General features: G+C 37.4%; 1 protein-coding gene and 1 pseudogene across 1 annotated transcript in view; both read left to right on the top strand.

Annotated features, from left to right (window-relative positions):
* The window catches only part of plod2 (procollagen-lysine, 2-oxoglutarate 5-dioxygenase 2), a 39305-nt gene extending 32721 nt beyond the window's left edge, over nt 1–6584 (top strand). The window contains exons 15-20 of the mRNA XM_088322047.1: nt 985–1098; nt 1235–1300; nt 1414–1518; nt 3730–3876; nt 5120–5245; nt 5309–6584. Coding sequence (XP_088178173.1) covers nt 985–1098; nt 1235–1300; nt 1414–1518; nt 3730–3876; nt 5120–5245; nt 5309–5464 — 714 coding nt within the window. The 3' untranslated portion in view covers nt 5465–6584. The remainder of the gene's footprint in view (nt 1–984; nt 1099–1234; nt 1301–1413; nt 1519–3729; nt 3877–5119; nt 5246–5308) is intronic.
* LOC148348360 (U2 spliceosomal RNA) lies at nt 2817–2954 on the top strand (annotated as a pseudogene).
* Nucleotides 6585–13012: the final 6428 nt, after the last annotated feature.

Genomic DNA, 13012 nt, shown 5'->3' with positions numbered 1-13012 from the left:
ATCAAAATAACAAATAACAGAGAGGACTAGTAGTCAAAATAGAGAACTGGCGGCCTATGCAATCTCCATGGCATGGGTTCAATAACTGGATAGAGTGCATTTTGTAAATCTTCTTTCACTCATTTACAAGTTATGCCCCTAAAAAACGTTTCTGATCTATTCTTGGCTGATACTTTAGGATATCAAATTCTTATGCATGTCTTACAGGTAAGCAGTATAGCCTGAGATGTATGTAAAAAAAACAAAAGGTTTACTTTCCTACATTATTTTACCAGTTTATTTGCGTAATAATTGAACTACCACTTCTTCCTTGTAATCAGATTTCTTGAAAACGCCATGTATGTTGGGTTATTTGTTGGTCAATAAGTATGTAAACAATGCATCCAGATTGATCCAGTAATCCATTTCCAATTGGATTCTTGCCTGCATATAAACACACCCAACGAGTGATTGTCGAGCTGTTAAGGTGGTTCTGGAATTCAGCAATATTGCGGTCCAAGCATCAAGGAGAATATTTTAAAAAACAAAAAACAAAGATCCTACATTCAAAGACCTCTGTTCTGATGCTTTACTGTAAAGCCAACTGCTTCACCTCAGTCAATATCAGACTAGGCTCTTCAATTTGTAATCCACCATCTTTACATCATGAGCAATTGGCAATCATACCAAGTATACAACAACCCTTACGAAGCCTAGTCTGATTTTGAGTCCAAAATTTCAGTAGTGCCTCCCTATAAAAGGCGGTTTTGCAAACCCTTTGACTTGTTTTCCTGCCCTTCCTTTCACCTCACGACCCCCCTGCCCTAAACTGTCCCCACTCCACCGACACTCCCACACCACCCATAAATAATCTTAGATTATTTATATGGCTTCTGTTTCTGCTCTACCTAAATCAGACACAATTATTATTAATTTACAATCATTCAAATCTGTGTCAACTTGAAAGAGTAGATCTGAGATCCTGCTCTTTTCTGTCTTCTCCAGGGACTCTTCATGTACTTAACAAACCGCCACGACTTTGGAAGGCTGATTTCGGCAGCCAATTATAACACGTCTCATTATAACAGTGACTTGTGGCAGATCTTTGAAAACCCCTTGGTGAGTAACTCGTTTGGGTCATGAGATGTGGCTCCTGATGGAGAATTGTTTAAGGGGGGGAAAGGATTAGTGCCGTCTGGTATTCAGGTCATCAAACAGTTCAACAAAAAAAAAAAAACAGTGTGGTTATTTGCAGGACTGGAAGGAGAAGTACATCCATCCAAACTATATGAAAATTTTCACTGAAAACAACATGGAAGAGGTTCGTATGAGTTACTTTTACTATGGCACATCTGCATTTCGCATAAATAAATCTCTATAAACTACAAACTCAAGGTAGGACTTTAAAACAAGTCTCGTCTGTTTGGCTTGCAGCCTTGTCCAGATGTGTTTTGGTTCCCGGTCTTCACTGAAAAGGCCTGTGACGAGATTGTGGAGGAGATGGAGCACCATGGCTCGTGGTCTGGTGGTAAACATGAGGTCAGCTAGCTTTTTCTTCTTTTAAGCATCTGCCAGAAGCATGAAACCTGAGGAGAACTCATTCATTAGTGTTTGGGACACTTTGACCTCCAGCTGGTTTGGGAAGTAGCACGGTCTAAGGAATGAAACTCATTAATATTTTCTTGGATCTATTAAACGTTCAAAAATCAGTCAAGAGAATCGGGCTGAAAATGTTTTAAATAGTGTGGAAAAGTGCTTAACTTGGAACCTTGGCTTTGGTAGAACAATTTAAACGTGACAAAATGTAGGTTTATTTCATAGAGTTGGTGTTACCGTATGGCTAGCAGATGTGGAAAGTTTTTGATTACCCACATAAACGGTGTTATGATGTGTGGGTGATGACCTCTATAATGTCTTTGATTCTTTAAGACATTGAACAAGAGGACATGGAAAACATGAAATGTCAAACATGAAACTTACTGGAGTGGCCAAATTAAAGTCAATTGTTAGTCTGAATGCGTTCCGGCTGCAGTCATTATATAATAACGTAATAATATAATAATGAAATAGTAATTACAAGTCATTTCAAAAAAATGTATATAAAACTGCTAGTTCTGAAAATAGCTCACTAGTTATTGGGTTGAAGTATTTTTTAGGACATTTGATTCCTAGCTGGAATGAGAAATATCTGACATGATCAGTTTATTTGAATACACAATCACTTCTTCCAAAATTATTTTTGAAATGAGCCTATATTTTATGTTTGTAAACAACTCAGTGGATGTTTACAAGGCATGCATTTTAGAGGTTGACTTAGCTTATTTGAACCCTTTTTAAAAATGAGTATTTGCACCTTGGTAATACAGATTTCCCGCGGATCCTTGAAAACGTCTTAAAAGGCATTTAATTCATTATTTCCCCCCAAAATTGTCATTAAAATGTCTGAAATTCAATGTTCAAAAGTCTCAAAAAATGTCAAAAATATTTTTTTGAACCAAAAAGATTTGGTAAAATTTATCAATTATGTTTTTATTTTTAATTCTTCACCAATTTACTTTGCAACACCGCGTGCCAAAAATACCGGAATTATGAAAACGGTGATGTGGTTTCGGTCGGGCCTTTCAGAGCAGAAGCATGTCTTAGGTCTACCCACAATACAAATAGCAACTTTGGACAGAGACCTTTACTTTGAATAAAGGGAAAGTGTACATTTAAGGGGAGGTGGCTGTCCAAAGAAGAATTTTTTGTACGAGGCACAATGTATTGTGTGCATGAAATATTTGTTTTTGAACAGTGTACATTATGTTCAGTTTTGGTGACTTTGATGTGCTAGGTCCTTAGCTTGGCCCTTTTGTGTACTTTCTATGAAGTCACCATCTTTGATTTTTGCATTTCGGAGATGGAATATGAGCTTGCTCTGTCCACTCCACGCATCGGTCCGGTATTGCAGTACCTCCGGGAACGATGCATTCGCAATGATCGCAGCATGGCTTTAGGACTAGGACCTTAGCTTGGCCTTTTGGCTGAGAGTAAGTGTCCCGGCTCCTAGGCTTTGTAGCGTATTATGAACTGACCGATAACGGATAATGGATAATGGATAACGAAGATAGATCAATAACCCTTAAAAACCCCAAAACCCCATTTGTATTTTTTTGTTTTGTTTGTTTCAAAGGGAATCAAAGGGGTCGAAAGGCATGAAAAAAGTATTAAAACTTCTTGAATTTAACTTACCCTGAGCTATAGGCACCCTGTAATAACATATTAAGAACTGAGTAACACTTTAGTAATAACATCATAATTTATTTTAGAAATGTGAATTGGACTTGTAGTCCTTTGTGCTAACAAATATTAGAAGATCAGCTCTCAGCTTTAAAAAGGTTTTTGACCTCCATGTTCCTGTCTGCCGCCGTCATTGGTTGGGAATATGTTCAGGTCAAAAATGTCTATATACGTCACTGGCAGTAAATGAGTTTGTCACTTTTTTTTTTTTTTAAGAAGCAGACCCAAATGCAGGGAAAGCAGGGCTACAGAGGTGAAAGTTGCTCGAATGAAGTGGTTTAATTATCAAGAAACCAATAACAAAGTGAAACACAAAACCTGTCATAAACAGGAAGTCGAAAAACAAAACACACTTGCCGGGTACACGACACACCAATGAACTGACAAGAAATGAAAGAAAACCAGGATTTAAATATAAGATCTACTATACTTGAGGTATAATTAGAATCTGTGTCTTTCTTTGTCTGATAGGACAAAAGGATCGCCGGCGGCTATGAGACGGTCCCAACGGACGATATTCACATGAAGCAAATCGGCTTCGACAAGGAATGGCTTCACTTCATCCGAGAGTTCATAGCGCCTGTCACACTCAAAGTGTTCTCGGGATACTACACCAAGGTCGGTGAAACCTCAGTAAACACCAGATGTCAAAACAACTGAAAAAAATGTAGTTTGTCAAAAACCATTGTCCTTCATAAACAGTCTAACAAAATTTCCGTTTCAACAGATACAGTTGATCCTTGGGATATGGTGATCCTGCCTTAAAACATTTTCACAATACATTGTGGGATTCGATGGCTTTTAGTTCCCGCTTTACGTTTCTTCAGCGTATACGACATCAGTGTGCCCCAAAACATAAAACTTGCCCTGTTTGTGTGCTTGTAGTATTTTGTCTCTAGATGCTTTCCTGTTATTGGTAGACGTCATGTAAAATGCTGGTATGCCATTAGCTGAACTACCTCCCACAATGCCTTTTACTTGATTCAGTTGATATCTTGTGGACTTTGTAAATAACGTGTGTGCCAGTGATACAATACTGCATTTTTAGTACTGTTTTCACTATGGGTCCCAAAACTTGCAGTTATGCTAAAGTGAGAAGCAAAAACATGTTAATCATGGAAATAAAGTTTGCGATTTTCAAGAAATAAAAAGAAGGCTAATTACATAGCTGTAACCAAATGGCAATTGGTTAAAGGAGGTCTTCTAAAGGAATGACAATTATTGCAAGTAAATGCTAAATGGTCTGCATTTATATAGCGCTTTTCAAGTCACTGAAGACCTCCCAAAGCGCTTTACAATGTTCTTCACACTTGCCCATTCACAGACACACTCACACACCGATAGCGGCGAAACCTGCTTACCGGGGTCATTAGTGGGTTCAATGTCTATCCCAAAGACACTTTGACATTTAACTTGGAGGATCCGGGTGGAAGTTTTTCCTTCCCCCCTCTGCGTTCACCCAAAAACTCCACTATACCAGCTCAAGTCACGTCACATCAAATGTGAATAAAATATATTTTTTTCCTTTACATTAATATTTATTGGTCTTTGGTATTTAATTATAGACACATATAGCACACTTAAGTAGTTCTGAATATACACAATTATTTGGGGGATGGGTTTACCAATCATTCTTAACTAATTACCATAGGATTTTTCGCCTTGTGGTCCGCACCTCAGAACAGATTCATGTTATATCCTTGGGTTCTACCATATTTTGAATTTTTTTACATGACCGACAGTCCTGGAACTGATCACAGACACCTCTCTAAAACCTCACATAACTTGCCTCAACAGGCTCGCATGTTCATGTTTAAAGACTGTTGACAAGTAACTTGATGTATTTTCCTTGCCATTGTAGGCTTATGCCCTCATGAACTTTGTCGTCAAGTATACTCCCGAGAGGCAATCGTACCTTAGGCCTCACCATGACTCCTCAACCTTCACTATCAACATTGCTCTCAATGACAAAAACAAAGACTTTCAGGTAAGATTAAAAGAACAGAGATTTTCTTTGGAAATTAAGAATAACCTTACGCGTAATTCTTAGGGTGGCGGTTGTCGATTCCATCGGTACAACTGTTCAATAGATTCGCCGAGAAAAGGCTGGAGCTTCATGCACCCGGGACGATTGACTCATCTTCACGAAGGTCTACCCACCACCAACGGCACACGCTACATTGCCGTGTCCTTCATTGACCCCTAAAAAAATGTCTGATTCCACTGAAATTTCTATTTCTGACTGGCTTCTTCTGTTTTGTGGCTCTATGTTTTGTTGATGCTGGATTTTAAAGTATTAGGCTTTGAAAAGATAAGTGACTGGACCAAGCCGATCTCTGTCAGAGTGTTGACTGGCTAGCGGATGCAGAACTGAACAAAAATAATTGGTGCTTATAGAAATTCTGTTTTTAAATTATTTAATGTCACAAGTGAGTGGAGCTGTTTGTGGTTTGATAATCTATTTTTGTACTTTGCACAGCAGAAATATAGAACAGGAATAAAGTCGCAGTCCCATTTCTCCCCCTTCCCCTCCATTTTGACCCTTATGCTAGCAATGCACGTTTCGCGATGAGACAAAGACTGTCCCATTCCTTTGTTAAGCATAGAGATCGAGGGGTGAGGGTCCTAATCAGCCTTTCACAAAAATAGGTTGTGAGTGTCCTAACTTCTACTGACCAACTGGAAGAATTTGGGGGAGGGATTAACCGACAACTAGAAAGTACAGCAAATGAAAATCATAATCGATAGTCAGAAAATGCTGCTTATTTCAGATATAATATTTGTTATGGTTTTAAGATATTTTACCTCGTACTTCAAATAAAATAAGAACAGTTCTACCTAAAAACAAAATTGGTTTATCTTACACATGTATTTTGCTCATATTAGGTATTTTTTCTTGTAAAAGTATTTCTTAAAATGAGAAGAATTCGCTACGACAATTTAGGTTATTTTAAGGATTAATAAAAATCATTTTATCCTACAAAAATGATACAATAGTTTAAAATAAACTACTCTTATTGCAAGCAACAAGCAGCTCTTGTGAGTATAAGCGGTGCATATAATGTACTTATGTATGCATTCTTAAAGAGAAAGATTTTCTGCCAATGTGGAAGGAATATATTTTTGCAGTTTGTACGTAGGGGGAGAAACATAAATAAGAAAATGGTTAAGGGAAAGGGGAAGAAACGGGATTGGGCCTGAATCTGTTTCTTGAAGGTTTGTTGGGCATCTTCGAACATTGACAATCATCTTCATTCTTTGACAAAACATTATGAAAAAAATGTTATTTTTTAATTTATTGACATAAAAAAAGTATTTCCATTGAACTGAATGATTATTTATACAATGATGCAGACATTAAGCAAAATTGCCAAGGTCATTGAACTGGTTACGAAAGTCAGCATTACTTGACATACATGAAAGTAACACGTGTGGAATGTTAAACGTTGACGTGAACTAAAAGGAAGGTAAGGTTTATTTACGTTTGTATACCACCGGTGATGACTGAAATGTTTGAATACGACATGTTTAAATAGAAAATGTAATCCTCTCCAATGCCTTACATATGAGGTAACAACTAAACAATGTGGCCTGCCCATCAATTATGGTCACATATGACCTCCCGAAACTTCCTCTCCACATGAAGGGAAAAAAATATGAACTGGTGCTATTTAAAAGGGTGGGGGTGATGTTAGGAGGACTTGGTCAGCTCTCCTCAAAGAGTCTTTTGTGGTCATCGCTTCCCCCAGCCTCTGAAAGGTGACATTGATGCTAGAAAGACATGCATACCTTAGCAAGCTAGTAGGTCCTCAGAGATACTTTCAAGTCAAATCAATACCTAACATTGTAATGAGATGATTGCACACTGAGATCATTTTCTGCAATCCATTGCGGTGGAATCCATCTGGAGATGATGTTGTTACAGTAAAGGTTAAAAATGTTGCATGCTCAAGAGGTAGCTATGCGTAAAGTAGCGCTCTTGGGATGGGAAACGTGTTTCTATACAATACAGATTTACAGTACGGCTACCACAAATTGTGGGGCCTAATATGGGGGTGACTAATATTTTCTAAAATGGAAACGACTTCTTTGTTACTGGTTAGTGCAAAAGAAAGCTGTTTCATATGCATTTCTGAAATAACTTGTTATAACTATGTTGTTACTTTAGTAACATATTTTGGTGAGAGGCTAAAAGGGGATCGGTCAACCATAAATATCTCCCTGAATTGCACTGGAGGATTACATATTCAATCCTATTCAACACATGAGCCATTTTTAAGATTGAAATATTGCTCAGTATTGTATCTTAAGCATACAATAACCTTGAAAAGTATACTCATCGATTTCAAATGGTGCTCCTTTTAGGATATTTCGCAAACCTTTTGCAGCTGAGAGCTACATTTTTGTTACCGATTAGTGCGAAGGGCCAGTAGTTTGATATGCGTGTCACAAATAATAACTTGTGTTATTACTAAGGTGTTACTATGTTATTATTATGTTATTACTATGTTCCAATTGTTAGAAGTTGGGTTACAATAGAGTCTGTCAACGACTAAATTATCTACTTTGTAAAGGGGCACTGAGTGATTCAATATATAAATTATAGGCTAATTTTGAAAATAATTTAGGAATTTTTTAAACACATAATGCATTCGTTATTTTTTTCATCACCACCCTACCAACCAGAACGCTGTGAACCAACACAAGTTTACGCAACATTTATGAGAACATTCAAATTGAATTAATTTAATTCAGTAACATTGATGTTACGATAATGGCAATTTCGTGATGTCAGATATTACAATTGTCACAAGAGATCATTGTCGTCAATATATTAACTCATTCAGTGCCATAACATATATATTTTCACTAGCATTGTTTCTGAATGCCAAAACGTAAAAATAATATTTTCTTGCTTTTTTTTTCAAACTATTTTAAAGGGTTAATTTCAGGATTGATTTCAGCATGATACATCACCATTAGGTGGGAGTAGTGGCTTTGATCAGGCATTTTTCCACATGTTAAGGAAGCCCAACTTCCTAATGTTGCTTCTTGTATCCGAGGAATGAGTGTGTGTAGTTGGCTCGAGTGGGTGTAGTGAAGTTGTGACATGAGAGGCGGGAGATATGGACGAATAGTAATAGGCAGTTAACTCTTCAACAGAGCTTATTCCTTTAAAAAAGATGCCAGAGAAGGATGAGGTTTCATGGACGTCAGGTGTAACGTTGTTTCCCAAGGGAACGCGATCATCATGGTGACCGAAATCGTGTGAACGTTCTTGCAAAGTTCATGCATAGTTCATGCATCAGTTCAATATTCTTGCGATAAAGGGTTATTTTGCAAGCAAAGCATCCTTGTGTTTATGGATAGCATTGTTTAGATCAGAGGTCTCAAACCCGGTTTTAAGCTGAGAACTACTATTTGTTACTAATTAGTGCAAAGGAAAACCAGTTTGATATGTATTTTTAGTTCAAGTTATTTATAGGAATCAGGGTTAGATGGACTCAGTCAACCACCAGAAAAATCCTTTTACAAAAAATCACAATGACCCAGAACGGTGAGCTGTGATCAGAACAGGTTCTCGGGCAACTCGGCTGCACCTTGATGCCTGCAGGCACGACGTTGGAGACCTCTGATTTTTTACGGTACCACAAATGCGGAAAAAAACAGAAGTAAAAGTTTTCCCTGAAATGCATCCTTCCACAAAAAGTTGTTTTTCTCAGAAGATTTCTAGGAAACAAGTATTTTCAAGAATCTTAAGAAAAGTTAATCTTTTGTTTACTAAACAATGGTATAAGACTTTATGCCTACAAAACTAAATTTTCGGTATGGAATCGGCTGGCACCCAATCTCCAAATTTGAAAAAAATAACGACTGGTAATTAAAAATGAGTTTGTATTCTATTTTGGGTGTTATAGCATCCTCTGGTGTCTAGTTGACTTTTGCAGTGTGGTTGATTGGTTCTCTTAACCAGTAGGATCATAGGGGCACCATTTCCTGTGGTGTGTATTAGGCAAGTACAGCCTGATGGCACCCAGCCCTCTGCAGGCCAACATATGTTTCCACCCAGTCTTGAACCGGGGACCTTTCCCGTGTTAGGCGAATGTGCAAACCACTGCACAACAAATACTACAAAACTTTTACAAAAGTTTTCCCCCAGTGATTTAGGGTCTAGTATCGGTATTATCACACCCCGCTGCCAGTTAATGTCAAGATGTGGCTCTTCTCTGAAGAGCGAGTGAAAGGTTTTTGTTGTGCACCCTTTAGTCTGGAGAATTCGGTACACTCAGTGATCAACTGCAGATTCCGTGACAAAAAAAGAACCCAAAAAAAAACAAAAACCTGATGTTTGTCATTTTTAACATTTTAACAACTGACATTGACTCTTCGGACTAGATACATTTATTTTCAAATATGCTTGTCACGCACTGTCCTTTTTATTTCATTTTTTATTTTTATATTAAACTTTAATTATTTTATTTGTATTTGTATTGTTTGTTAAAGCAACATCCATTGCAGCCTGATCATCCAGGAAGGGGGATTACGTCCTGTGCGGTCCCCTCTTGGGTTAAGGTTAGGGTCTTCATTTTCCTCATGTTGAGGTTTTTGAGTTTTTCCTTGCCCTCATGTCTGTTTTAGATCAGGGGATGGTGTAATAATAGTTTGTAGTTAGCAATAATCTGTGGTCTGTGCAGCCCTTTGCGACTCCTTGTGATAAAGGGCTATACAAATAAACATCACTTGACTTGATTTGACACTTAACACCAGAAAACAACAGCGAACAGATGATGAAGGTGCAACTAGTAACCATGGAAACCAGCACTGGTTTACTGTTTCATGTAGTGGAGCAAACCCCTACCAAAAAAAACAACAATTAGAGATTGATGGGTGCCGCCAGGCTGTACTTGCCCAATGCACACCACAGGTTTTGATGCCCCTACCACCCTGGAGATTCAGGGATCCGTGAACTGTGACCGTCTGTACCGTTTTCATCACAAGTCAAACTGCTTATCAGCAAACTAGGTGAAAGTAGTACTTAAGTTAAATGACACAGTGGCTTTGTGAAAATGCAATCACCCTCTCACTCCACCCAGTTAGACAGATAGTGATTTATGAACACGACCAGATGAAGGAAAGATGGGGGAGTCCAAAGCCACAAGCTCTGTCTAAAACTGGCAAAGAAAAACACCAGTTCCAATTTTAAGAGCTATTTCGGGACACTTTCAAACGATCCTTCTGTCTGTTTTGTCTGCTTTTTGTGCCTGTTGATGAAGGAAAGTGTGTGTTTAGCATTGTGGCCTGAAGGGGTTTTGTGTGGGGTTTCAAAATAGGTAAGAAAAAAAATCCTCTCAACTGTTTTCAAAGGTACAGATGATGCAAACTATTTTATTAAAATTGCTTGATTTAGTGCAGTGTTTCTCAATTTGTGGGTCACGGACTGGGTTTTAGAGGATTGGGCCTTTGAAAAATAATTCTAAGAAGAAGAAGAAAAATGGAGGGTCAATTAAACTCCTTAACACTAGATGATATAATGCCCTGCTCAATCTCTTCGATCTGTTCAGTCAAATGGTGCATTTGAGAGGGACTACATCTCATTTTATTGTGTTTTGTTGGTTTTATTTCTTTTTACTGTCCATAACAACAGGTCCCAAGATTTTTTTTCATATAAAAAAATGCAAAAAAACTATAAAGAAAAAAAAATGGAATTATGTCTAATAAAATTATAACCAACATGTATTAAACCAAAATAAAGTGAAAAGAAAAAGTGTGTGTGTGGAAAAACAGTATAAAAAAATGAAACATGTTGGCAGACTTTTGTAACATTTTTATAACTTTACAGTTGATTTGATCTGTTTTTTTTATATATTATGGGGAGAAAGTATCCCAAAAAAGGAAAATTTCCCAATAAATATGAATAAACGGCAAAAAGAGTCCCCAAAACGATAGTAAAAATGCAGTAAAAAAATAAATAAACATATTCTGGCACTGCTTTTTAATATTTGTATTATCTTATAAAACATTTAACAGTTTTCATAATTTTCTTTTTAAAAAATATCTAAAAATATTCAAATGAAATATGGACCTATAAACATGTTTATAACATTATTTCTATACATTTACTAAACCACAAAACAAGTCTACAAAAAGTAAAATAAATGAAATATGCTGGCATTCGTTATTGTACAAATTATTTAAACACTTTTTTTTAAACCAAAACGTGAGAAACAATAATTAAAATATAAAATGTACCCACAAATCATTTGAACTATCCATCCATCCATTATCTGCAGCGCTTATTCTCAGTAGGGTTGCGGGGGTGCTGGAGCCCATCCCAGCTATCTTCGGCAGTGGGCAAGGGACACCCTGAACTGGTTGACAGCCAGTCACAGGGCACACAGGGACAGACAATTCGCTCGCTCATTCACACCTAGGGACAATTCAGACTGGCCAATTAACCTGACATGCATGTTTTTGGAATGTGGAAGGAAACCGGAGGGAACCCAAGCAAGCACCGGGAGAACATGCAAACCCCACACAGGAGGTTCGATCTCATGACCTCAGAACTGTGCCGCACACGCGCTAACCACGCGCCGCCGTGCTGCCCGTATTTGAACTAATAATTCAGAAATCAGCAAAACAAAAAAGTCAATGAAATGAAAAAAGGTGGAAAAAAACATTTTGGCACTTGTTATTCTAATATTTGTTTAACAGAGTTTGTATACAATGAAAAATAACTAAATAATTAAAAATGGAAATATTGTCATGATTGCCGATTGAGCGCAGCTGTGGCGGCTTAATTGGCGCTTACAGCCCGGACAGCTGATTGGCTGTCACTCTCCTTTTAAACCCCCGTCAGATCGTTATGCGAACTGTTGCCTTCAGCTCAGTTAGCCTTTTTGTCCGACTCCGTGTCTGCCCTGCTTTTTTCTTTGTTGCTGACCTGTTTACGGACCTGATTACACCCTGTTCTGCCTGCCTGTTACCTGACCTGTTTTGCCCCGTTACCTGCCTGACTCCTGGTACCTCCCTTGCTTACGAACTCAACATCGCCTCTGATCTCCAGTCCCGGCCAACGACGTGCTATTCCCGCCTGTCTCCAATCCTCCTCGCCAGACACGGAAGTGCCACTTCCGCACCGCTCGCATCTTTTGTTTGTCAGCCATCGGATCGTGGAAGCAAGCCCTACTCTCCCTCTTTTTCAATAAAAACTGAGAAAACGAGCGCTATTAGGTTCTGTGTCCGTTCCTGGTCTGTGACAAATATGTCCCCCAAAATCATTGTCATTAGCATTTAAAAAAACTCTAAAAGTAAAAAAAAGAGGTAGAAAATATTTTGGCACTCCTTTCCAACATTTTTATTATTATATTTGATGTATTTTGACAGTTTTTATTGTAGAAAATGAAAAAATTAACTCAAGAAACTAAGTAAAATGGAAATATCTCATTTAACTAAACGTCTAGAAAACAAAAAAAAATGTAAAATAAATAGAATATTTTGATACTCATTATTCTATAATTTATTAAAACCATTTTTCATAATAAAATGAGAAGAAATAGTAAAAAATATTTCCCAATAAATCATTATAACCAACAGCAAACAAGTCAAATATTGGAAAAATAACAAAATAAATAGATAAAAATGTGAAGAAACATACTGTAAAATAATCAAATATTTTGGCACCCATTTTTAAATTTGTTTATTTAAAACCGTTTTAGGATAAAATGCAATTATGTATATATATAGACTTCCTGTG

The sequence above is a fragment of the Urocampus carinirostris genome, chromosome 18, assembly GCF_059441175.1.
Source record: "Urocampus carinirostris isolate Australia breed hairy pipefish chromosome 18, RoL_Ucar_1.0, whole genome shotgun sequence".
NCBI lineage: Eukaryota > Metazoa > Chordata > Actinopteri > Syngnathiformes > Syngnathidae > Urocampus > Urocampus carinirostris.
This window is presented reverse-complemented; position numbering and strand designations above follow the sequence as displayed.